Source organism: Tachyglossus aculeatus, chromosome 18, assembly GCF_015852505.1.
Source record: "Tachyglossus aculeatus isolate mTacAcu1 chromosome 18, mTacAcu1.pri, whole genome shotgun sequence".
NCBI lineage: Eukaryota > Metazoa > Chordata > Mammalia > Monotremata > Tachyglossidae > Tachyglossus > Tachyglossus aculeatus.
In genome coordinates, this window is record NC_052083.1 from 19,428,441 (window position 1) to 19,454,641 (window position 26,201).

General features: G+C 44.7%; 1 protein-coding gene across 1 annotated transcript in view; it reads right to left on the reverse strand.

The window, feature by feature from the left end:
* The window catches only part of ADCY1 (adenylate cyclase 1), a 424,494-nt gene that overhangs the window by 167,068 nt on the left and 231,225 nt on the right, over positions 1 to 26,201 (reverse strand). The window contains exon 5 of the mRNA XM_038760089.1: positions 9,748 to 9,875. Coding sequence (XP_038616017.1) covers positions 9,748 to 9,875 — 128 coding nt within the window. The remainder of the gene's footprint in view (positions 1 to 9,747; positions 9,876 to 26,201) is intronic.

Sequence of the window (26,201 nt, forward strand, 5' to 3'; positions counted from 1 at the left end):
TGAAATGAAAAGACGAATAAGGCTCATTAACTTATTCATCTTCATAAATGTGAATTAGATCTTTGACTTATAAAAGCTGGGGCTTTTATCAATTCGATAGGCTTGGTTCAAAACTAAACAATAACAGGAGAGGCACCATGGCTTAGTGGACGGGGAAGGATCAGGGTTCTAATCTAGACGTCTGCATGACCTTAGCCTAGTCACTTAACTTTTCTGGGCCTCGGCTATCTCATCTGTAAAATGGGGATTAATACTAATCACTACTACTAATCACTAATCACTAATCACTCCCGTGCTTCCCGTGTGCTATGCAATCTTAACGAATGACTTAACAAGTGGCTTAACTGTGAGCCCACCATTGGGTAGGGACCGTCTCTATATGTTGCCAACTTGTACTTCCCAAGCGCTTAGTACAGTGCTCTGCACACAGTAGGCGCTCAATAAATACGATTGAATGAACAAATGCCATTAATAAAATGGCAGAACTAAGGAAGACACCACAAGATTCTTGCTTTTTTGATCTGCCTTCTCCATACAAATCAATTGTCAGCTGCGTGACTTTGGGCAAGTCGCCTCACTTCTCTGTGCCTCAGTTACCTCCTCTGGAAACTTGTACTTCCCAAGCGCTTAGTACAGTGCTCTGCACACAGTAGGTGCTCAATAAATACGATTGAATGAACAAATGCCAATTAACAAAATGGCAGAACTAAGGAAGACACCACAAGAGTCTTGCTTTTTTGATCTGCCTTCTCCATACAAATCAATTGTCAGCTGTGTGACTTTGGGCAAGTCGCTTCACTTCTCTGTGCCTCAGTTACCTCCTCTGGAAACTAGTACTTCCCAAGCGCTTAGTACAGTGCTCTGCACACAGTAGGTGCTCAGTAAATACGATTGAATTAACAAATGCCAGTTAACAAAATGGCAGAACTAAGGAAGACACCACAACAGTCTTGCTTTTTTGATCATCATCATCATCATCAATCATATTTATTGAGTGCTTACTATGTGCAGAGCACTGTACTAAGCGCTTGGGAAGTACAAATTGGCAACATATAGAGACAGTCCCTACCCAACAGTGGGCTCACAGTCTAATCTGTCTAATCTGATCTGCCTTCTCCATACAAATCAGTTGTCAGCTGTGTGACTTTGGGCAAGTCGCCTCACTTCTCTGTGCCTCAGTTACCTCCTCTGGAAACTTGTACTTCCCAAGCGCTTAGTACAGTGCTCTGCACACAGTAAGCGCTCAATAAATATGACTGAATGAATGGAAAACGGGGATGAAACCTGTAAGCCCCCGCGTGGGACAATCTGATCAGCTTGTAGACTCCCCAGTGCTTAGAACAGTGCTTTGCACAAAATAAGCACTTAATAAATGCCATTATTATTATTATTATTATTATTACAAATAGCCTCTCACTCTCTCATTTTCTTGCAAATTAAAACATATTCTGAGAAAGGTTCATAGGAGGATTTCATTCATTTGAAATGCCTTTCCTCATTAGCACGACCTAATTCTTGGGTGATACTTTGGACCCAGCTTCTCATTCATTCAATCGTATTTATTGCGCGCTCACTGTGTGCAGAGCACTGTACTAAGCGCTTGACAAGTCTTAGCTTACTCACAACTGGAAGTGTCCTTTCACCGGTAGCCATGAGGTAGCCTGGCCTTCATAATTACGAAGAATTCGGGGGATTTGGTTAAGTAATGATAATAACAATAATAATAATAATGTGTGTTCTGTACTTACTATGTGTCAAGCACTATATTATGCGCTCGGGTATGTAGAGAAGCAGCGTGGCTCAGTGGAAAGAGCCCGGGCTTGGGAGCCAGGGGTCATGGGTTCTAATCCTGGCTCCGCCGCTCGTCAGCTGTGTGACTCTGGGCAAGCACTTAATAATAATAATAATAATAATAATAATAATGGCATTTGCTAAGCACTTATTATGTGCAAAGCACCATTCTAACTTCCCTGTGCCTCAGTTCTCTCATCTGTAAAATGGGGATTAAGACTGTGAGCCCCCTGTGGGACCACCTGATCACCTTGTATCCCCCTCAGCGCTTAGAACAGTGCTTCGCACATAGTAAGCGCCTAACAAATGCCATCATTGCTGTAATCAGTTTGGACCCAGTCTCAGATGGGGTTCACAGTCTAGGTGGGAGGAAGGACAGGCACTGAATCCCCATTTTAAAGATGAGGAAACTGAGGCACGGAGAAGTTAAGTGACTTGCCCAAGGTTATGCAGCAGGGAAGAGGCAGAGCCGGGCTCAGGACCAGGATCAGGGTTCTAATCCCAGCTGCACCACTTAATAATAATAATAATAATAATAATAATAATAATAATGGCATTTATTAAGCGCTTACTAAGTGCAAAGCACTGTTCTAAGCACTGGGGAGGATACAAGGTGATCAGGTTGTCCCACTGGGGGCTCACAGTCTTCATCCCCATTTTCCAGATGAGGTAACTGAGGCCCAGAGAAGTTAAGTGACTTGCCCAAAGTCACACAGCTGACAGTTGGCGGAGCCGGGATATGAACCCATGACCTCGGACTCCAAATCAATCAATCAATCAATCAATCGTATTTATTGAGCGCTTACTATGTGCAGAGCACTGTACTAAGCGCTTGGGAAGTACAAATTGGCATCCTTTCTCAGTCTCTTTTGCAGGCTCCTCCTCCCCCTCCCATCCTCTTACTGTGGGGGTTCCCCAAGGTTCAGTGCTTGGTCCCCTTCTGTTCTCAATCTACACTCACTCCCTTGGTGACCTCATTCGCTCCCACGGCTTCAACTATCATCTCTACGCTGATGACACCCAGATCTCCATCTCTGCCCCTGCTCTCTCCCCCTCCCTCCAGGCTCGCATCTCCTCCTGCCTTCAGGACATCTCCATCTGGATGTCCGCCCGCCACCTAAAGCTCAACATGTCGAAGACTGAGCTCCTTGTCTTCCCTCCCAAACCTTGTCCTCTCCCTGACTTTCCCATCTCTGTTGACGGCACTACCCTCCTTCCCGTCTCACAAGCCCGCAACCTTGGTGTCATCCTCGACTCCGCTCTCTCATTCACCCCTCACATCCAAGCCGTCACCAAAACCTGCCGGTCTCAGCTCCGCAACATTGCCAAGATCCGCCCTTTCCTCTCCATCCAAACCGCTACCCTGCTCATTCAAGCTCTCATCCTATCCCGTCTGGACTACTGCACTAGCCTTCTCTCTGATCTCCCATCCTCGTGTCTCTCTCCACTTCAATCCATACTTCATGCTGCTGCCCGGATTATCTTTGTCCAGAAACGCTCTGGACATATTACTCCCCTCCTCAAAAACCTCCAATGGCTACCGATCAATCTGCGCATCAAGCAGAAACTCCTCACCCTGGGCTTCAAGGCTGTCCATCACCTCGCCCCCTCCTACCTCACCTCCCTTCTCTCCTTCTACTGCCCAGCCCGCACCCTCCGCTCCTCCACCACTAATCTCCTCACTGTACCTCGCTCTCGCCTGTCCCGCCATCGACCCCCGGCCCACGTCCTCCCCCGGGCCTGGAATGCCCTCCCTCTGCCCATCCGCCAAGCTAGCTCTCTTCCTCCCTTCAAGGCCCTGCTGAGAGCTCACCTCCTCCAGGAGGCCTTCCCAGACTGAGCCCCTTCTTTCCTCTCCCCCTCGTCCCCCTCTCCATCCTCCCGTCTTACCTCCTTCCCTTCCCCACAGCACCTGTATATATGTATATATGGTTGTACATATTTATTACTCTATTTATCTATTTATTTATTTATTTTACTTGTACATTTCTATCCTACTTATTTTATTTTGTTGGTATGTTTGGTTCTGTTCTCTGTCTCCCCCTTTTAGACTGTGAGCCCACTGTTGGGTAGGGACTGTCTCTATGTGATGCCGGGCTCTTTCCACTGAGCCACGCTGCTTCTCTTGACTTGACTGAGGAATGACCTTAGACTAGTCACTTAACTTTTCCATGCCTCAGTTATCTCATCTGTAAAATGGGGGTGAAGAGTAATCCTCTGACTCGCAGGCTCTTTCCTCTAGGCCACCCACCTTCAGTGTGGTCAAAGTGTGATGTTGTTGCCTTAAAGCGGAAGCTTTATCAGTGATGAGGAGCGGCGTGGCTCAGTGAAAAGAGCCCGGGCTTTGGAGTCAGAGGTCATGGGTTCGAATCCCGGCTCCGCCAATTGTCAGCTGGGTGACTTTGGGCAAGTCACTTCACTTCTCTGGGCCTCAGTTCCCTCATCTGGAAAATGGGGATTAAGACTGTGAGCCCCACGTGGGACAACCTCATCACCTTGTATCCCTCCAGCGCTTAGAACAGTGCTTTGTACATAATAAGCACTTATCGATTAATTCAGTCCTGTATATCCCTTCAAAGCCCTACTGAGAGCTCACCTCCTCCAGGAGGCCTTCCCAGACTGAGCCCCCTTCTTCCTCTCCTCCTCCCCATCCCCCTCGCCCTACCTCCTTCCCCTCCCCACGGCACCTGTATATATGATGATGACGATGGTATTTGTTAAGCGCTTACCATGTGCAAAGCACTGTTCTGAGCGCTGGGGAGGTTACAAGGTGATCAGGTTGTCCCGGGGGGGCTCACAGTTTTAATCCCCATTTTACAGATGAGATAACTGAGGCACAGAGAAGTTAAGTGGCTTGCCCCAAAAATAATAATAATAATAGTAATAATGGTATTTATTAAGCGCTTACAATGTGCAAAGCACTGTTCTAAGCACTGGGGGATACAAGGTGATCAGATTGTCCCATGTGGGGCTCACACTCTTAATTCCCATTTTACAGATGAGGGAACTGAGGCACAGAGAAGTTAAGTGACTTGCCCAAAGTCACACAGCTGACAATTGGCGGAGCTGGGATTTTTTTAAGGCGTTTATTAAGCGCTTACTATGTGCAAAGCACTGTTCTAAGCACTGGGGAGGTTACAAGGTGATCAGGTTGTCCCATGGGGGGCTCACAGTCTTAATCCCCATTTTACAGATGAGGGAATTGAGGCACAGAGAAGTTAAGTGACTTGCCCAAAGTCACACAGCTGACAATAGGTGGAGCTGGGATTTTTTTATGGCATTTATTAAGCGCTTACTATGTGCAAAGCACTGTTCTAAGCGCTGGGGAGGTTACAAGGTGATCAGGTTGTTCCATGGTGGGCTCACAGTCTTAATCCCCATTTTACAGATGAGAGAATTGAGGCACAGAGAAGTTAAGTGACTTGCCCAAAGTCACACAGCTGACAATAGGTGGAGCTGGGATTTTTTTTATGGCATTTATTAAGCGCTTACTATGTGCAAAACACTGTTCTAAACGCTGGGGAGGTTACAAGGTGATCAGGTTGTCCCACGGGGGGCTCACAGTCTTAATCCCCATTTTACAGATGGGGTAACTGAGGCACAGAGAGTTAAGTGACTAGCCCAAAGTCACACAGCTGACAATTAATAATAATAATAATAATGGCATTTATTAAGCACTTACTATGTGCAAAGCACTGTTCTAAGCACTGGGGAGGTTATAAGGTGATCAGGTTGTCCCACGGGGGGCTCACGGTCTTTATCCTCATTTTACAGATGAGGGAACTGAGGCCCAGAGAAGTGAAGCGACTTGCCCCAAGTCACCCAGCTGACAATTGGCGGAGCCGGGATTTGAACCCACGACCTCTGACTCCAAAGCCCGGGCTTTTTCCACTGAGCCAAGCTGCTCCTCTGATAATTACCAAGGTAATTACCACGATTGGATTCTCAGCCTTATTTCTTGAATACGCTGACGATAATGCCATTTCTGGGATGAAGGAGGTGATGGCGGCCCGCTCACCCCTTCCTCCTCTCGTCCCTCTCCCTCCTCTTTTCCTCTCTCCGGCCATTATTCCCGGGATTATTCCAGGGAAGAGGTATTTGCCGAGGGGGAGGAGGCCGGAGTGACCCCGAGACACGCAGGCAGGCGCTTGGCAACCCACATCTCGGTCGCCCGGAGACGGGCTTCTAATCTGTGTGGAAGGCCACATTCCCACCTGGAAATCGGGAGAGAGCTATTCCAGATATGGGAAGCAAAGGTGGAGAGGGATGGAGGCCTTCCTGTGGATTTATCCCGTGCCCGACAAGTGGGAGGTAGGCTGAAAATGGGGCAGGTGGCCTCTCCATTCAGGCTTCCCCCCTCTTTATTCCTGCCCTGATCATAAACCATCGTAATAATAATAATAATAATAATAATAGTTAAGCACTTACTATGTGCAAAGCTTTGGGGGGGGATACAAGGTGAATATCCATCTGACAGGATTTGGTGACAGATTAAATATTTGCATTGAATGAGACAGTTGAATTCATTCAATCGTATTAATTAATGATAATAATGATAATGATGGCATTTGTTAAGCGCTTACTACGTGCAAAGCACTTTTCGAAGCGCAGGGGAGGATACAAGGTGATCGGGTTGTCCCATGTGGGGATCAAAGTCTTAATCTCCATTTTACAGATGAGGGAACGGAGGCCCAGAGAGGTGAAGTGACTTGCCCAAAGTCACACAGCCAACCATTGGCGGAGCCAGGATTTGAACCCATGACCTCTGACTCCGAAGCCCGGGCTTTTTCCATTGAGCCATGCTGCTTCTCCTAGCCATGCTGCTCCTCGTGCCATGGTGGCCCACGCCACTTTCACTATCACTATAGAGAAGTCAGAGTCAGAGGTCATGGGTTCAAATCCCGGCTCCGCCAATTGTCAGCTGGGTGACTTTAGGCAAGTCACTTGACTTCTCTGGGCCTCAGTTACCTCATCTGGAAAATGGGGATTAAGACTGTGAGCCCCCCGTGGGACAACCTGATCACCTTGTAACCTCCTCAGTGCTTAGAACAGTGTTTTGCACATAGTAAGCGCTTAATAAATGCCATTAAAAAAATAAAAATAAAATTTAAAAAAAATGCCATCATTATTATTATTATAGAGCTGTAATTTGTCTGGACAATTCCTGGATTTTTAGAGGCTGTTTTATGCAATTTCAAAACCCTTTCAAATGCCCTGAAATTAGATATGTTCTGGCTGATCTGGCGGCCTTGCCCTGGTTTTTAGTTTCTTTCAGCGTTAACATGACTCTGGAAATCTTCTCTTTTAACTCTAAGTGAAAGCAGCTGGGATGGGGGACACTGGCAGGAGGAAATGGCTTTGCCAGGAATGGGGTTTAAACGGGTCTATTCTTGACAATAATAATAATAATGATGGCATCTATTAAGCACTTACTATGTGCAAATAATAATAATAATCATGATGGCATTTATTAAGCCCTTATTATGTGCAAAGCACTGTTCTAAGCGCTGGGGAGGTTACAAGGTGATCAGGTTGTCCCAGGGGGGACTCACAGTTTTAATCCCCATTTTACAGATGAGGTAACTGAGGCACAGAGCTGTGAAGTGACTTGCCCAAAGTCCCACAGCTAACAACTGGCAGAGCCGGGATTTGAACCCATGATCTCTGACTCCAAAGCCCGGGCTCTTTCCACTGAGCCACGCTGCTTCTCCTTGGGGTTACAAGGCCATCAGGTTGTCCCACGGAGGGCTCACAGTCTTAATCCCCATTTTCCAGATGAGGTAACCGAGGCACAGAGAAGTTAAGTGACTTGCCCAAAGTCACACGGCTGACAGTTGGCGGAGCCAGGATTTGAACCCATGACCTCTGACTCCAAAATCCATGTTCTTTCCACTGAACCACGCTGCTTCTCTGATATAGGCATACAAGATACAGGCATAGCCTCCAAAATGCCACATACAGAAAGGAAAACCTCCATTTAAGTGAACAAGTACTGAAAACTCTTTCTGTGAATTTTGACAGATAGAAACGTCTTAGGAAAAGGCAACCATTCCCTGAAAATCAAAGTTCTTAATACGCTTCAGTGGATGAAGTTTGAAATGCATTTGTACAAGTTACAAAATCTCGCCAGGGAATATGCTGATGTGGTATATTGCCACACATCCAAGGAAGTTTTTAGCTGTCTCAGAAAATTCAATGTATGTCAGCTGAACTCTAAAGAACGAGTCTGAAGGGCAATCATGTTCTTTCATTCATTCAATCGTATTTATTGAGCGCTTACTGCGAGCAGAGCACTGTACTAAGCGCTTGGGAAGTACAACTTGGCAACATATAGAGAGGGTCCCTACCCCACAACGGGCTCACAGTCTAGAGTCATATCTCTCCAGCCTAATATCCTCTAAGTGGCCGATTCCCAAATCTCTCTCTCTCCCTAGCCCAGCCCTCTCATCTGCCCTGCAATCCGGCAACCTCTCTCCTTTTTATCGTATTTATCAAGCGCTTACTATGAGCCAAGCACTGTTCCAAGCACTGGGATGCATACAAGGAAATCAGTTTGTCCCATATGGGGCTCAGAGCCTTAATGGATATTTTCCAGATGAGGTAACTGAGGCACAGGGAAGGTCACACAGCAGACAAGTAGCGGGGCCGGGATTAGAACCCACATCTTTGCTTCTCTTGCCTTCCCTTGTCTCCTGGATATCTGCACTTTGATGATCTGCTAATACCTCCGACACAACATGTCTAAAACATATCTGTTTTAGAAGGCCTCATCTTTCCCCCTAAGGCTCACTCCTCCCCAAACTTTCCCATCTCAGTAGACAACACAACCATCCTTCCCATCCCGCAGAAATAGTAGCGTCGTCTACTATTACTTCACGTACACCAGAAAAAGGATGAAGAATAGTGAAAACACAGCAACTGATTATGGGTGCGTTAATAACAGGTTGACTTTACGTCCTATTTTAACCAGATCCAAGTTTTGTAACTATATAAATGTCCTGGCTAAATTGTTCAGTCTTCCTTGAACTGAAACTCTAGCTGCTTTTACTCACTTTAGCAGTAATAGTATTTATTACGCGCTCACTTACTCTGTGCAGAACTGTACTAAGCGCTGAGAAAGAGTATACAGGTTGGAATTAGACTCAGGCTCTGCTGCTTGGCTTCCAAGCTTGGAATTTGCTCAATCCCAAATGCTCAGGAATTTTTCTGACAGTCTCGGCTTTTCACACACTCACTTCCCTGTCTGTCTCTGTTGACATGAGAAAGAGTGAGCTTGGGGCATCCAAGTCCCAGTGTTCCACAAAAATCACGTCACCCAAATCGGTTAACAGTCATCGTTACAGAACAAATAATAATAATAATAATAACAATGGTGTTTGTTTAGCGCTTACTATGTACCAAGCATTGTTCTAAGCGCTGGTGTGGATAAAAGATAATTAGGATGTCCCACGTGGGGCTCACAGTCTTACTCCCCGTTTTACAGATGAGGTCACTGAGGCACAGAGAAGTTAAGTGGCTTGCCCAAGGTCACACAGCAGACATGCGGCGGAGCCAGGACTAGAACCCGCATCCTTTTGCTCCCAAGCCCGTGCTTTTTCCACTAAGCCATGCTGCTTTTGTTATTTCTGATTTTCTTCCCCTTTGATAACAATAATAATAATAAAAAACTGTGGTATTTGTTAAGCGCTTCCTGTGTGCCAACCACTACACTAAGCACTGGGGTGGAAAAATCCATATTCAAAAATAGTAAAATATATTTAGTAGAATAAAAGGCGGAAAATATATTTAGTGCAATAAAAGGTGGAATGGTTCCAGTGGACGTGAACAAATTAATCAAAAAGTCAATCGGAATCCTATGACGTTCAATGAAGGCTTCAGTGTTCAACTTCAATACGCGCTTAGTACAGTGTTCTGCACACAGTAAGCGCTCAATAAATACGACTGAATGGTACTTACGTGATGGTGTCAATCATATCCAAACCCATTTCAACACAGCAATGAGCATGGTCTGCTTTGGGTTGGGACAGTCCTGATACACAGTAGTAACAGTCACCTAGGATTTTTATTCGCCTGCAGTGGTTTTCCTTTAGAGACAAAAAAAGAGACAGATTTTAACGATTACGGTAAAACTAAGAACTATGAGAAATCTTTCAAATTGCGTCCGACGTATGATGTATTCTTACTGATAAGAAATACAAATATTTTGAGATCTGAGATGCCACTGATCCTTTTCTCGCTTCCTGTCCGCTGATCCATTGATATCTTCTGGGCATTCGGGTAAATATTTAAGTCAATGTGCTCTGAGTTAAAAAATGCAATAAAAATCCTAATAATAATGCTAATTGTAGTATTTGCTGAAGGCTTACGGCATGGTCTGATATAGTTCCTGTCCCATATGGGTCTCACAGTCTGAAATGGAGGGAGAACGGGTATTTAATCCCCATTTTACAGATGAGGAAATCCAGGCACAGGGAGGTTGTGACTTGCTTATCATCACATGGCAGGGAAGGGGTAGCAACACAGCATTCCTATGCTCTTTCCATTAGGCCACCCTGTTACTCAACCTCGTCTACGTTATGTCTTTCTAATTCTGTACTTGTGTCAAATGTCTGAGTTAAATTCACCGGGTTTACAAGGCTATTAATAGTTTCGCCTGAAATCAAAAGAGTTAGTAAATGCATCTTTCAATTCACCGAGAGTATGTAAAGAGTAGCTGCCTCTTCTGGGATCTTGAGCACGAAAATTCTGCTCAAATCTTCTATGCTCTGAAGTGACATGAGCTAATAAATATGACTGAATGAATGAAATACATCATCACATGAAACTCTTCCGGTGAATCTCACAGAGCAGACAGCAACCAACAGGAAGGCCCAAGTCTTTGAATTTCTCTTTGCCCAATCCTGAAGAGAACTTAGTCGGACTCAACGTATCTGACATGAAACGCTTCTGTTCCTGGCAGAGAAACTCACCTCCCCCAAGAATGCTCTGGCAATTTTTACGGGCAGAGGGGGTGAATTTTAATGATAAGCACCAAATAAATACTAATAATACTAAGTAGGAAGTAGGGAGCTCAGCGCTGGAAAAAAAATACATGAATGAGACATTTACAAGTTCCATGGCCTTGAGGGGGTTCATCATCTAAAAATTAAGGCAGGTAAGGGGTGTTGACAACAGACTGGTAAGGAAAGACAAAGACAAACAAAGAAAGAGCAGCAGAGTTTCAGACTCCTCCCAGCTCAGACTAGAAGTCCCAGAAGTGGGTAAGGGAGGGAGATGCAACTAAGGAGCAATTTTCCTTTTCCTTTTCAGTTTCCTTTGATTTCTACATTACTATTCTGGAATCAAATGAGCTCACTTCTTATCAGCGCCGTGTTCACCAGGTTTAACACAAAAAAGATGGCTAGTGTTCCTGACCATTCATTTCCAGCCTTCTCTTGCTCTTCCTTTCTCACGTGAGTTCTGGGCCCCCTGATAATAGGTAGCAGAGAAGAACCAGAGAAAAGAAAATTCAAGGAGTGCTTATCTTAATGGGATGTTAAAATGTCAACATGAAAATTGAACATACAGGAATGTTTAATGGTGTAAAAATCTTATTTTTGCTTGAAAGAGCATTTGCTAGCCATGACATTTCCAAAAAGGAAGATTAAAAATTCCGGTCACATTTAATTCAAGCATCTTCCATTTTAAGAGCTGATCGTGTCCGTTCCTTATGAATACTAAGAGTCGCATAGTCTGTTAGCATTTTCAGCACAATGCAGTAATCAGCAATCCCACTGCGAGATCCCTAAAATAAGCAGCAGAGTTCCCTCTAGGTACGAGTAATTAGTTAAAACCAGCCTGAATTGCAACTCTAGAGAACGTAAATATGCTCAATTTATTAAGTAGCCTTTTTAAACACTGTAATTGAGTGATTTATAAATCATTTAGTTGAGGAGATGAAACATTCTTAATTCTGAACATGTTACGGTGTGTCTGCAACAATGGGTCCGGAAACCGTGAAGAAAGACCACAGAGAAGTTCAAAGATAGACTGAGGAAAAAACAAATGTTACTTCAGTCAGTCAATCAATCGAATCGTATTTATTGAGCGCTTATTATGTGCAGAGCACTGCACTAAGCTCTCGGGAGAGTACAACACAACGGAATTAGCGGACACGTTCCCTGAACTAAGTGAGCTTAATAATAACAATAATGATGGCATTTATTAAGCGCTTACTATGTGTAAAGCACTGCTCTAATAATAATAATAACGGCATTTATTAAGCGCTTACTATGTGCAAAGCACTGTTCTAAGCGCTGGGGAGGTTACAAGGTGATCAGGTTGTCCCACGGTGGGCTCAGTCTTAATTCCCATTTTACAGATGAAGTAACTGAGGCCCAGAGAAGTTAAGTGATTTGCCCCAAGTCACATAGCTGACAGTTGGCAGAGTCAGGATTTGAACCCATGACCTCTGACTCCAAAGCCCGTGCTCTTTCCACTGAGCCACGCTGCTTACAGTCTAGAGGGGGAGACAGACATTAATATGAAAACATAATTTATAACATATAGTTGAAATAAATCATATGATTTAAAGGTATTTACTTAAAGGAAGTATATTTTTTCTAGTTTTATTCTGTCAAGGAAAATCCAAACAGAAAATAAAACTTGGGAAAGAAGGCACATATCAGATCAAAGCACAGAGGACATGCAGGAGCACTCTGGGCCTCAGTTCCCTCATCTGTATGTTGCCAACTTGTACTTCCCAAGTGCTTAGTACAGTGCTCTGCACACAGTAAGCGCTCAATAAATACGATTAAATGAATGGATGAATCTGTAAAATGGGGATTAAGACTGTGAGCCCCCCCATGAGACAACCTGATCACCTTGTAACCCCCCCAGGGCTTAGAACAGTGCTTTGCACATAGTAAGTGCTTAACAAATGCCATTATTATTATCATTATTATTATTATTATTATTATTATTATAAAAAAGGATATATAAAATGACTAAGTTTTATAAAGTCTTGAAGAAGGTGGGGAGTGGAAAACCGGAATAGTCATTCACTTCATTCCAAAACACACACGCACCCTTCACCCACGCAGTTAACCTTTCTGCTCAAAACTGGCATTTCTAAAGTTAACCTTTCTGCTCAAAACTGGCATTTCCAAAGCAAGATTTCTTTTTTAATCAGAGTGTGCAAGTATGTTTGAGCCTGCTGTTGGGGAGGGTCCGTCTCCATATGTTGCCAACGTGTACTTCCCAAGCGCTTAGTACAGTGCTCTGCACACAGTAAGCGCTCAAGAAATACGATTGATTGAATGAATGACTGATAAACGTGCTACGCGACAAGTGACCGTTTCTTCATCCAGAGTCCATAAAGGCTGCTCTTTATTGCACCGTCACATTTGTCGCCGGTAGTGTTTGAATCTCTTTTCACTTTTGGCTCCGTGCTGCACTTTTCTCCAACTATTTGGTCTGAGTTACCCCTATTCAATTACTATTCATTCATTCAATCGTATTTATTGAGCACTTACTGTGTGCAGAGCGCTGTGCTAAGCGCTTGGGAAGTACAAGTTGGCAACATATAGAAACAGTCCCTACCCAACAGCAGGCTCACAGTCTAGAAGGGGGAGACAGACAACAAAACAAAACATATTCACAAAATAAAATAATTAGAATAAATATGTACAAATAAAATAAATAAATAAATAGAGTAATAAATACGTACAAACATATATACATATATACAGGTGCTGTGGGGAGGGGAAGGAGGTAAGGCGGAGGGATGGGGATTATGACACCTGTCTACATATTTTGTTTTGTTGTCTATCTTCCCCGTCTAGACTGTGAGCCCACTGTTGGGTAGGGACCACCTCTATATGTTGCCGACTTGTACTTCCCAAGTGTTTAGTACAGTGCTCTGCACACAGTAAGTGCTCAATAAATATGATTGAATGAATACTACCATTACTAATGATAATAATGATAATAATTGCGGCATTTGTTAAGCACTTACTATGTTCCGGGCACTCTTCTAAGAGCTGTGGTGGATACAAGCAAATCGGGTCGGACACACAGTGTCCCAGATGGGGCTCACAGTCTTAATCCCCATTTTAATGAGGTAACTGTGGAACAGAGAAGTGAAGTGACTTGCCCCGGGACACACAGCAGAAAAGCACTGGAGCTGGGATGACTCGTTCATTCATTCAATTGTATTTATTGAGCGCTTACTGTGTGCAGAGCACTGTACTAAGTGCTTGGGAAGTATAAGTTGGCAACATATAGCAACGGTCCCCAGGTTCTGCCGACTCTCAGGCCTGTTCTCTATCCACTAGACAATGCTGCTTCTCTATTATCACAGGAGTCTGTCTTCTTAATAATAATAATAATAGCATTTATTAAGCACTTACTATGTGCAAAGCAAGCACTGTTCTAAGCGCTGGAGAGGTTACAAGGTGATCGGGTTGTCCCATGTGGGGCTCACAGTCTTAATCCCCATTTTACAGATGAGGTAACTGAGGCCCAGAGAAGTGAAGTGACTTGCCCAAAGCCACACAGCTGACAATTGGCGGAGCCGGGATTTGAACCCATGACCTCTGACTCCAAAGGCCGGGCTCTTTCCACTGAGCCACGCTGCTTCTTCTGCTGTCTCTCAGGTTTCTTCCAAACAGGAGGCAAACCTGTGTTGTTCGTTATCACCAGAAATCGTGCAGATCAAATATAGCTCTGGTTTTCACGAACATTTGCAGAAATTCACGGGCCCAGAGCTATAACAATCAAATATTAAAGAGAAAAGTACGGGACGGTAGAAGTTCTTTCCTCCACCGTAGGATTGACTGTCCCAGCAAATAACCATCATATTATTCCTCTGGGCAACCTTTGGTAACTCTATCAGGCCACAGAAAAGTAGCCTAAATAGAACAACCAATGTATCAACCAATGATACTCACTAATAATAATAATAATAATAATATTTGTTAAGCACTTACTATGTGCAAAGCACTATTCTAAGTGCTAGGGAGGTTACAAGGTGATCAGGTTGTCCCATGGGGGGCTCACAGTTTTAATCCCCATTTTCCAGATGAGGTAACTGAGGCCCAGAGAAGTGAAGTGACTTGCCCAAAGTCACACAGCTGACATTTGGCGGAGCCGGGATTTGAACCCATGACCTCTGACTCCAAAGCCCGTGCTCTTTCCACTGAGCCACGCTGCTTCTCACTGAGGGTTTACTCTGTGCAGAGCACTGCATTAAGTACTTGGAGAATACGATGCAACAGAGTCGGTAGACATAGTCCCCATAACGAGCTTACAGTCTAGTGCGGGGGACACAGACATTAATATAAATAAACAATCATCATCATCATCATCAATCGTATTTATTGAGCGCTTACTGTGTGCAGAGCACTGTACTAAGCGCTTGGGAAGTACAAATTGGCAACATATGGAGACAGTCCCTACCCAACAGTGGGCTCACAGTCTAAAAGGGGGAGACGGAGAACAAAACCAAACATACTAACAAAATAAAATAAATAGAATAAATAGAATAGATATGTATATATATGTATATATGTAATCAGCCCAGGGCAATGTTCTCTCTTGATCGGATGCTACCGCTCTTCCAGGAGTCTTTCCGAAATAGCATTCACTGCCTCTGCTAATCTTCAGTCTTCCCAATGAGTCCCCCCAACCTGTACTTCCCAAGCAAGTGCCATGGGCTGGATATCCAGTCCGCGGAGTGTTCAAGTGTAAAGATGATTCAGAACGGAGAGGGGGTTGGGAAAAAGAGGGGTTTATCAGGGAAGGCCCCTCGGAGGAGACGTGACTTAATAAGATTTTGAGGTGAGGAGACTGGTGGTCCACCCTATGTGGATGGGGGGAGTTCCAGGTTAGAACGCGAGCCCGCTGTTGGGTAGGGACCGTCTCTATATGTTGCCGACTTGTACTTCCCAAGTGCTTAGTACAGTGCTCTGCACACCGGAAGCGCTCAATAAATATGATTGAATGAAAGAAGGACAACAGAAAAGGGGTCAGAGGCGAGATGGACAGGATTGGGATGCAGTGTGTATGCTGGCATGCGGGCTGGACTGTCGTAGATCAGTGAGGTGACTGAGTGATTTAAAGCCAAGGGAAATAATAATAATGGCATTTATTAAGCGCTTACTATGTGCAAAGCACTGCTCTAAGCGCTGGGGGGGCTACAAGGTGATCAGGTTGTCCCACGGGGGGCTCACCGTCTTCATCCCCATTTTCCAGATGGACAGAGAAGTGAAGTGACTCGCCCAAAGTCACCCTGCTGACAAGTGGCGGAGCCGGAATTTGAACCCACGACCTCTGACTCCAAAGCCCGGGCTCTTTCCAGTGAGCCGCGCAACGACTAAAGGGTCTCACAGAGGGTGGAGACACGAACCAAATTTTTTTACGAGAAAATGATCCGGGCAGCGGACTAACGTAGGCCCTGGAGTGGGGAGAAACAGGAGGCAGGGAGGTGAAGGAGGAGGCCGATGAAATATTTAAGGTAGGACAGGAAAAGTGCTTGGATCAACATAGTAGTAGTTTGGATAGAAAAGAAAGGGTAGATTTTAGCAGGAATACGAAGGCGAAACCAACAGGATTTGGTGGCAGATTGAATATCTGGGTCGAACGAGAGAGAAGGGTCGAGGATAATAACCAGGTTATGGGCGCGTGAGACAGGAAGGATGGTGGTGCTGTCTACAGTGATGTCAGGATTTGGGTGAGAAGACGAGGAGCTCTGTCTTGGAGATGTTCCGTTTGAGATGTCAGCGGGATATCCTAGTAGAAGTGTCTGGAAGGAAGAAATAAACACGAGACCGCAGAGAAGGAGCGAGTGCGGGCCTGGAGATGTAAATTTGGAAATCATCTATATAGAAATGGTAGTTGAAGCCGTGGGAGTGATTGTGTTCTCCCCGGGCATGGGTGTAAATGGAAAATGGAAGGGGACCCAAAACTGAATATTTTTTTTAAATGGTATTTATTAAGCACTTATTATGTATGAGCCACTGTTCTAAATGCTGGCTTAGATATGAGATAATAATAACAATAATTTAATAATAATTTTGGTATTTGTTAAGCGCTCACTATTTGCAAAGCACTGTTCTAAGCGCTGGGGAGGTTACAAGGTGATCAGGTTGAGGCTCACAATCCTAATCCCCATTTTACAGATGAGGTAACCGAGGCACAGAGAAGTTAAGTGAGTTGCCCGAAGTCACACAGCCAAGAAGCGGCGGAGCCAGGATTTGAACCCATGACCTCTGACTCCTAAATGCTGGCTCTATCCACTGAGCCACGCTGCTTCTCTAATCAAGTAGGGCACAGTCCCTGTCCCATATAGGGCTACATGCTTAACCCCCATTTTACGGATGAGGTAACCGAGGCGCAGAGAAGTTGTGACTTGCCTAAGCTCGGAGTAAGGTGGGATTTCTCTCCCCGCTCTGTATCTTTTAGACTGTGAACACACCGTTGGGTAAGGACTGTCTCTATATGTTGCCAACTTGTACTTCCCAAGCGCTTAGTACAGTGCTCTGCACATAGTAAGCGCTCAATAAATACGATTGATTGATTGATTGATTGATTTGAACCCAGGTCCCCTGACTGCAATTCTTTCAATCAATCTAGCAGTCCTATTTCATTCATTCAATCATTCAGTTGTATTTGTGAGCGTCTAATTTGTGCAGAAAACTGTACTAAGTGCTGGGGAGAGTACGCTACAACAATAAACAGTCATATTCCTTGCCCACAATGACTTTACAGCCTAGAGGAGGGGAGCCAGGTATTATTACAAATAAATAAATTACAGATAATAGTAATAATAATGATGATGGCATTTATCAAGCGCTTACGACGTGCAAAGCACTGTTCTAAGCGTGGATACGTACATTAAATGCTGTGGGGCTGCAACCTAGGGGGAACCAAAGAAACAGGTCAGGACGACGCAGAAGGGAGTTGGAAATGAGGAAATGAGGGGCGTAATCTGGGAGGGCCTTTTGGAAGAGATGTTTCTTCGATGAGGCTTTGAAGAAGGGGAGATTCACCGTCAGAATTTGAAGAGGGAGGGCGTTCCGGGCCAGAGGCAGGACGTGGGCGAGGGGTCGGCTGAAAAATGGGCAAGATCAAGGCACAGGGAGAAGGTGGAAATTGGAAGAGTGATGAGAGCAGGCTGGATTGTAAGAGAGTAGCCAGGTGAGGTAGGAGGGGGCTCGGTGGGGGAGTGCTTGAAAGCCAAAGGTGAGGGGTTTTTGTTTGAAAATAACGATAATTGCGCCATTTGTTGAGCTCTTGCTCTGTGCCAAGCACTGTACTAAGCGCTGGGGTGGATATAGTAATAATAATGATGGCATTTATTAAGCGCTTCCTATGTGCAATGCACTGTTCTAAGCGCTGGGGTGGGTATAGTAATAATAATGATGGCATTTATTAAGCGCTTCATATGTGCAAAGCACTTTTCTAAGCGCTGGGGTGGATAAAGTAATAATAATGATGGCATTTATTAAGCGCTTCCTATGTGCAAAACACTGTTCTAAGCAATCAATCAATCAATCAATCAATCGTATTTATTGAGCGCTTACTATGTGCAGAGCACTGTACTAAGCGCTTGGGAAGTACAAATTGGCATCACATAGAGACAGTCCCTACCCAACAGTGGGCTCACAGTCTAAAAGGGGGAGACAGAGAACAGAACCAAACATACCAATAAAATAAAATAAGTAGGATAGAAATGTACAAGTAAAATAAATAAATAGAGTAATGAATATGTACAACCATATATACATATATACAGGTGCTGTGGGGAAGGGAAGGAGGTAAGACGGGGGGATGGAGAGGGGGACGAGGGGGAGAGGAAAGAAGGGGCTCAGTCTGGGAAGGCCTCCTAGCACTGGGGTGGATATAGTAAGAATAATGATGGCATTTATTAAGCGCTTCCTATGTGCAAAGCACTGTTCTAAGCGCTGGGGTGGATATAATAATGATAATGACGGCATTTAGTAAGCACTTCCTATGTGCAATGCACTGTTCTAAGCACTGGGGAGGTTACAAGGTGATCAGGTTGTCCCACGGGGGGCCTCACAGTCTTAACTCCCCTTGTACAGATGAGGGAACCGAGGCCCAGAGAGGTGAAGTGACTTGCCCAAAGTCACCAAGCGGCGGAGCCGGGATTTGAACTGATGACCTCTGACTCTGTATATATGTCTGTACGTATTTATTACTCTATTTATTTATTTATTTTACTTGTACATATCTATTCTATTTATTTTATTTTGTTAATATGTTTTGTTTTGTTCTCTGTCTCCCCCTTCTAGACTGTGAGCCCGCTGTTGGGTAGGGACCGTCCTTATATGTTGCCAACTTGTACTTCCCAAGCGCTTGGTACAGTGCTCTGCACACAGTAAGCGCTCAATAAATACGATTGATTGATTGATTGATTGATTGACCCCGAAGCCCGGGCTCTTTCCAGTGCGTCACGCTGCTTCTCAGCAAATTAGGTTGGAGACAGTCCCTGTCCCACATGGGGCTCCGAGTCTCATTTTACGGATGATGTGTCTGAGGCGAAGAGAAGTGAAAGTGACTTGCCCAAAGTTACGCGACAGGTAAGTGGCGGAGAGAGGATTAGAAACCGCGACCTTCCGGCTCCCAGTCCCCGCTCTATCCACTATTCCATGCGAAGGTTGGGAAACCCCTGGAGTTTTTTGAGGAATGGGGTGGTGACGTGTCCTGAACGTTTTTGCATTCATTCATTTTCATTCATTCAATCGTATTTATTGAGCGCTTACTGTGTGCAGAGCACTGTACTAAGCGCTTGGGAAGTACATGTTGGCAACATCAATCAATCAATCAATCAATCAATCGTATTTATCGAGCGCTTACTGTGTGCAGAACACTAAGTGCTTGGGAAGTACAAGTTGGCAACATATAAGGATGGTCCCTACCCAACAGCGGGCTCACAGTCTAGAAGGGGGAGACAGAGAACAAAACATATTAACAAAATAAAATAAATAGAATAGACATGTACAAGTAAAATAAATAAATAAATAGAGTAATAAATACATACAGACATATATACATATATATGTATATATATGTATATGGCAACAAATGGAGACGGTCCCTACCCAACAGCGGGCTCACAGTCTAGAAGGGGGAGACAGGTAACAAAACATATTAACAAAGTAAAATAAATAGAATAAATATGTACAAATAAAATAAATAGAGTAATAAATACATACAAACATACAAACATATAGAAACACATATCATTTGCAGAAAAATGATCTGGGCAGCGGAGTGAAGTAGGGACTGGAGAAGGACAAGAGGCTGGAAGGTCAGCAAGAAGGCCGAGGCAGTAAACCAAGCAGGATAGGATGAGTGATTGTATTTATTGAGCACTTACTGTGTGCAGAGCACTGTACTAAGCACTTGGGAGAGTACCGTACAACAACAGACACATTCCCCGTCCACATTCCCGGGCAGGAAGGGAAGAAGGAAGAGGGCAAGTGCTTTCATGTGGTGAGAAGGGATAGGGTTGGAGGTACAGGTGAAAGAGGTAGATTTTTCGGAGAGGAGGGAGATCTCCTCTTGGGATACCGCCGGGAAAGTTGGGAGAGTTTGAAGAGCGGGCAGGCGGAGGGATGGACTGAAATGAAGCACGGGAGACTTTAGGAAAATTACACCCGAGAGTTTCGATTTTATAAATAAAGCGCAGGTCAGGTCCTCACGGGCAAGAGGATCTGCGTTTATTCCTGCTTTGAAGACATCTCCCCTTGGATGTCCTACTAAAACCCTCAAATTTATTATGTCTAAAACAGAACTCCTCACTTTCCCAACCAAACCTTGTCCCGCCCAAGTTTCGATTTTATGAATAAAGTGCAGGTCAGGTCCTCACGGGCAAGAGGATCTGCGTTTATTCCTGCTTTGAGGACATCTCTCCTTGGATGTCCTACTAAAACCCTCAAATTTATCACGTCTAAAACAGAACTCCTCACTTTCCCAACCAAACCTTGTCCCACCCGTGACTATTCCATCACTGTAGAAAAGATGCCATCATCTTGGTTTCACAATCCGGTAACTTTGGGATCATTCTTGATTCAGTACAGTGCTCCACGCATAGTGAGTGCTCAATTCTCAACAGGGAAGCAGCATGGCTCAGTGGAAAGAGTCAGAGGTCATGGGTTCAAATCCCGACAGCTGTGTGACTTTGGGCAAGTCACTTCACTTCTCTGGGCCTCAGTTCCCTCATCTGGAAAATGGGGATTAAGACTGTGAGCCCCACCGTGGGACAACCTGATCACCTTGTAACCTCTCCAGTGCTTAGAACGGTGCTTTGCACATAGTAAGCGCTTAATAAATGCCATCATTATAATTGTTATTAAGAGATGCCGGAGGTGGCAGGGGAAAGGCATGGCATGTGAGGAAGAAATGAAATATCTGAAAAAACCGGCGAGGGCAATGAGCATGGGAATCAATAAGGATGGAGAAATAATACTGTCGGGTGGAGAACACCCAACCTCAAAGCACTAATGTTCATATCCGTTAGTTTATTTATTTGTATTGATGTCTGTCTCCCCCATTCTAGACTGTAAGCCTGTTGTGGGCAGGGAATGTGTCTGTATACTGTCATATTGTACACTCCCAAGCAGTTAGTATAGGATCATATAGTATCATATTTATTGAGTGTGCATAGTAAGCACTCAATAAATATGATTGAATGAGTGAATAGTAAGCGCTCAATAAATACGATTGAATGAATGAATAGTAAGCGCTCAATAAATACGATTGAATGAATGAATACTAAGCGCTCAATAAATACGATTGAATGACAATGAATGAATGAGGAGAGGGCAGAGCCGTCATCTGCAGCGTGGCTCAGTGGAAAGAGCCCGGGCTTTGGAGTCAGAGGTCATGGGTTCAAATCCCGGCTCCGCCACTTGTCAGCTGTGTGACTGTGAGCAAATCACTTAACTTCTCTGGGCCTCAGTTACCGCATCTGTCAAATGGGGATTGAAACTTTGAGCCCCCCGTGGGACAACCTGATCACCTTGTAACCTCCCCAGTGCTTAGAACAGTGCTTTGCACATAGTAAGCGCTTAATAAATGCCATTATTATTATTATTATTACTTAACTTCTCTGGGCCTCAGTGACCTCATCTGTAAAATGGGGATTGAAACTGTGAGACCCCCCATGGGACAACCTGATCGCCTTGTAACCTCCCCAGCGCTTAGAACAGTGCTTTGCACATAGTAAGCGCCTAACAAATGCCATCATTATTATCGTTATTATTATTGAAGCAGGCAAGGATGGACAAGGTCATCTTGATATCTGGATTTCTGCCAGCAGCGTTCTGCGACTTAAGCCCAGGAACAAAGGAAGTGGACTATGGGGGGAATCCAGGGCTGTGGGTTAGTGATATAAGATCGCGAAGCGCTAGAGTATGGCACATAGTAAGCGCTTAATAAATGCCATCATTATTATTAGAGTAGTAGTGAGTGCCTTGAGTTCACTAGGAAAGGTGGTATTGAGGGGGTCGATTTGGGCGTTGAGGAAAGGTCATTTGGCTAAAGAGAGTAAATGTGGAGAAAATTGGTGGTGGTCAAAAGTTGGGAGTTCTTTGTGGAGAAACAAAACAGATCTGGCGGGGGGCGGGGGGCGAACGGGAGAGAAATCCGGTGAGAGAGTTTGGTCGCATAGAGGAATTTCCGAGTTGTGGAGGGTAGAGATTGTACAGTGACTGGAGATGATGAGATCAAGCGCGTGTCCAAGTTGGTGAGAGGGTCATACGAGGGGAAGCAGGAGATCGGTGGAGTTGAGGAGGGATAGAAAGCGGCCAGCAGAAGGGTTGTTGGGAATATCCACGTGGATATCGGAGTCCCCAAGACGCAACATAGGGAGGGAGAAAGAGAGAAGGAATGTGAGAATCGTTCAAAAAGTTGGAGGTCGGGGGCTCGATAAGTATCTGGAGTGGATAGATATGGACATCAAAGGAAGGTAAAGAGAGGGAAGGGGGAGGTGGAATGGTGTGAAAGTAGCACTGGGGAGCGAGAATTAATTGAATACGATTGTATGAATGAGAAGCAAGTTGCTTCCTTCCCTTTCCCCTTGGGGAGTGGGAGAACATGAAATTAGAGAGAGTGGTGGGAGAGAAAGTGTCATCCTGAGGCAGCCAAGTTTCAGCAATGGCAAGGCCTGCATTTATTCCTGCTTTGAGGGCATCTCTCCTTGGATGCCCTACTAAAACCCTCAAATTTATCACGTCCCAAACAGAACTCCTCACTTTCCCAACCAAACCTTGTCCCGCCCGTGACTTTTCCGTCACTGTGGAAAAGACCGCCATCATCTTGGTTTCACAATCCTGTGACTTTGGGATTCAGTACACTGCTCCACGCATAGTAAGCGCTCAATTCTCAACAGAGAAGCAGCATGGACAGAGAAGCAGCATGGCTCAGTGGAAAGAGTCAGAGGTCAAGGGTTCAAATCCCGACTCCGCCAATTGTCAGCTGTGTGACTTTGGGCAAGCCACTTCACTTCTCTGGGCCTCAGTTCCCTCATCTGGAAAATGGGGATGAACACTGTGAGCCCCCCGCGGGACAACCTGATCACCTCGTAACCTCCCCAGCTTTGCACGTAGTAAGCACTTAATAAATGCCCTCATTATTATTATTAATTAATACAACTGAATGAATTCAACTCTCTCATTCAACGCAACTATTTAATCTGTCACCAAATCCTGTCAGATCTATATTCACAACACAGCTAAAGACAACACTATCCTATCTATCTGAACCGCTCTCCTGCTGATCCCACCTTGAGTACTGCATCAGCCCCCCGGCTCACCTATGCATCACGCAAAAACTCCTCACACTCGGCTTCAAGGCTCTCCATCGCCTCACCAACCTTCTCTCCTTCTCCAGCCCAGCCCGCACCCTCCGCTCCTCTGCCGCTGACCTCCTCACTGTACCTCGTTCTCGCCTGTCCCGCTGTCGACCCCCGGCCCGTGTCCTCCCCCGGGCCCGGAATGCCCTCCCTCCGCACATCCGCCAAGCTCGCTCTCTTCCTCCCTTCAAAGCCCTACTGAGAGCCACCTCCTCCAAGAGGCCTTCCCAGACTGAGCCCCCTTTTTCCTCTCCTCCTCCTCCTCATCCCCCTCACCCTACCTCCTTCCCCTCCCCACAGCACCTGTATATATGTATGTATGGATTTATTACTCTATTTATTTCACTTGTACATATTTACTATTCTATTTATTTTCTTAATGATGTGCATTTAGCTTTAATTCTATTTATTCTGACGACTGTCCACATGCTTTGCTGTGTTGTCTGTCTCCCCCTTCTAGACCGTGAGCCCACTGTTGGGTAGGGACCGTCTCTGTAAAATGGGGATGAAGACTGTGAGCCCCCCATGAGACAACCTGATCACCTTGTAACCTCCGCAGCACTTAGAACAGTGCTTACACATAGTAAGCGCTTAATAAATGCCATCACTATTGTTATTATTAAGCTCACTTAGTGTCCACTAATTCCATCATGATGTACTCTCCCAAGAGGTTTAGCGCAGCGCTCTGCACTTAATAAGCGCTTAATAAATACGATTCGATTGATTGATTGACTGAAGTAACATTTGTTTTTTCCTCAGTCTATCTTTGAACTTCTCTGTGGCCTTTCTTCACGTTTTCAGAACCCACTGTTGCAGACACACGATAACATGCTCAGAATTAAGAATGTTTCAGCTCCTCAACTAATTGATTTATAATTATAAATCACTCAATTACAACGTTTAAAAAGGTTACTCAATAAATTGAGAATATTTACTTTCTGAAGATTTGCAATTCAGGCCTCTGCTGGTTTTAACTAATTACCCGTGCCCAGAGGGAACTCTGCTGCTTATTTTAGGGATCTCGCAGTGGGATTGCTGATTACTGCATTGTGTTGAAAATGCTAACAGACTATGCGACTCTTAGCTTTCATAAAGAACGGGCATGATCAACTCTTACAATGGAAGATGCTAGAATCAAATGTGACTGAAATTTTTAATCTTCCTTTTTGGAAATGTCATGGCTAACAAATGCTCTATCAAGCAAAAATAAGATTTTTACACAGATAAGCATTCGTGTAGGTTTAATTTTCATGTTGACATTTTAGCATCCCATTAAGATAAGCACTCCTTGAATTTTCTTTTCATTCATTCGTTCATTCAATCGTATTTATTGAGCGCTTACTGTGTGCAGAGCACTGTACTAAGCGCTTGGGAAGCACAAGTTGGCAACATATAGAGACGGTCCCTACCCAACAGCGGGCTCACAGTCTAGAAGGGGGAGATAGAGAACAAAACAAAACATATTAACAAAATAAAATAAATAGAAAATATGTACAAATAAAATAAATAAATAAATGGAGTAATAAATACGTACAAACATAGAAACATATGTACAGGTTCTTTTCTCTGGTTCTTCTCTGCTACCTATTATCACGGGGCCCAGGACCCCATGTGAGAATGGAAGAGCACAGAGGGCTGGAAATAAATGGTCGGGAACACTAGCCATCGTTTTTATGTTAAACCTGCTGAACACGGCGCTGATAAGAAGAGAGCTCATTAGATTACGGAATATTAATGTCAAAATCAAAGGAAACTGAAAATGAAAAGGAAAATTGCTCCTTCATTGCATCTGGTGGTCAGAAGTTGCATCTCCCTCCCTTTCCCACTCCCACCTCTTATATCTCCCCGCTCCAGGCCGTATTTCACTCTGCTGCCTGGATCGTATTCCTAATAAAAGTTCAGCCCACGTTTCCCTACTCCTCAAAGAACTTCCAATGGTTGCCCATCCAACCACGGAGAAGCAGCCTGGCCTAAAGAAAAGGAACATGGGCCTGACAGTTGGAGGACCTGGGTTTTTATCCCATCTCTGCCCTGTGTCTGCTGTGTGACCTTGGGCAAATCACTTAATAATAATAATAATAATGGCATTTTATTAAGCACTTACTATGTGCCAGCACTGTTCGAAGCGCTGAGGAGGTTACAAGGTGATCAGGTTGTCCCACGTGGGGCTCACAGTCTTCAACCCCATTTTCCAGATGAGGGAACTGAGGCCCAGAGAAGTGAAGTGACTTACCCAAAGTCACCCAGCTGACAATTGGTGGAGCCGGGATTTGAACCCATGACCTCTGACCCATGCTGCTTCTCCACTTAACTTCTCTGTAAAATGGAGATTAAATCTGATTCCCTCCTATTTAGCCCAAGCCCCATATGGAACAGGGACCAGGTCCTACCTGATTAACTTGTCGCTTCCCCAGTTCTTAGAACAGTGCATAGCACATAGCGAGCATTCAACAGGTACCATTCATTCATTCATTCAATCATATTTATTGTTCTCAGAACAGTGCATAGCACATAGCGAGCATTCAACAGGTACCATTCATTCATTCAGTCA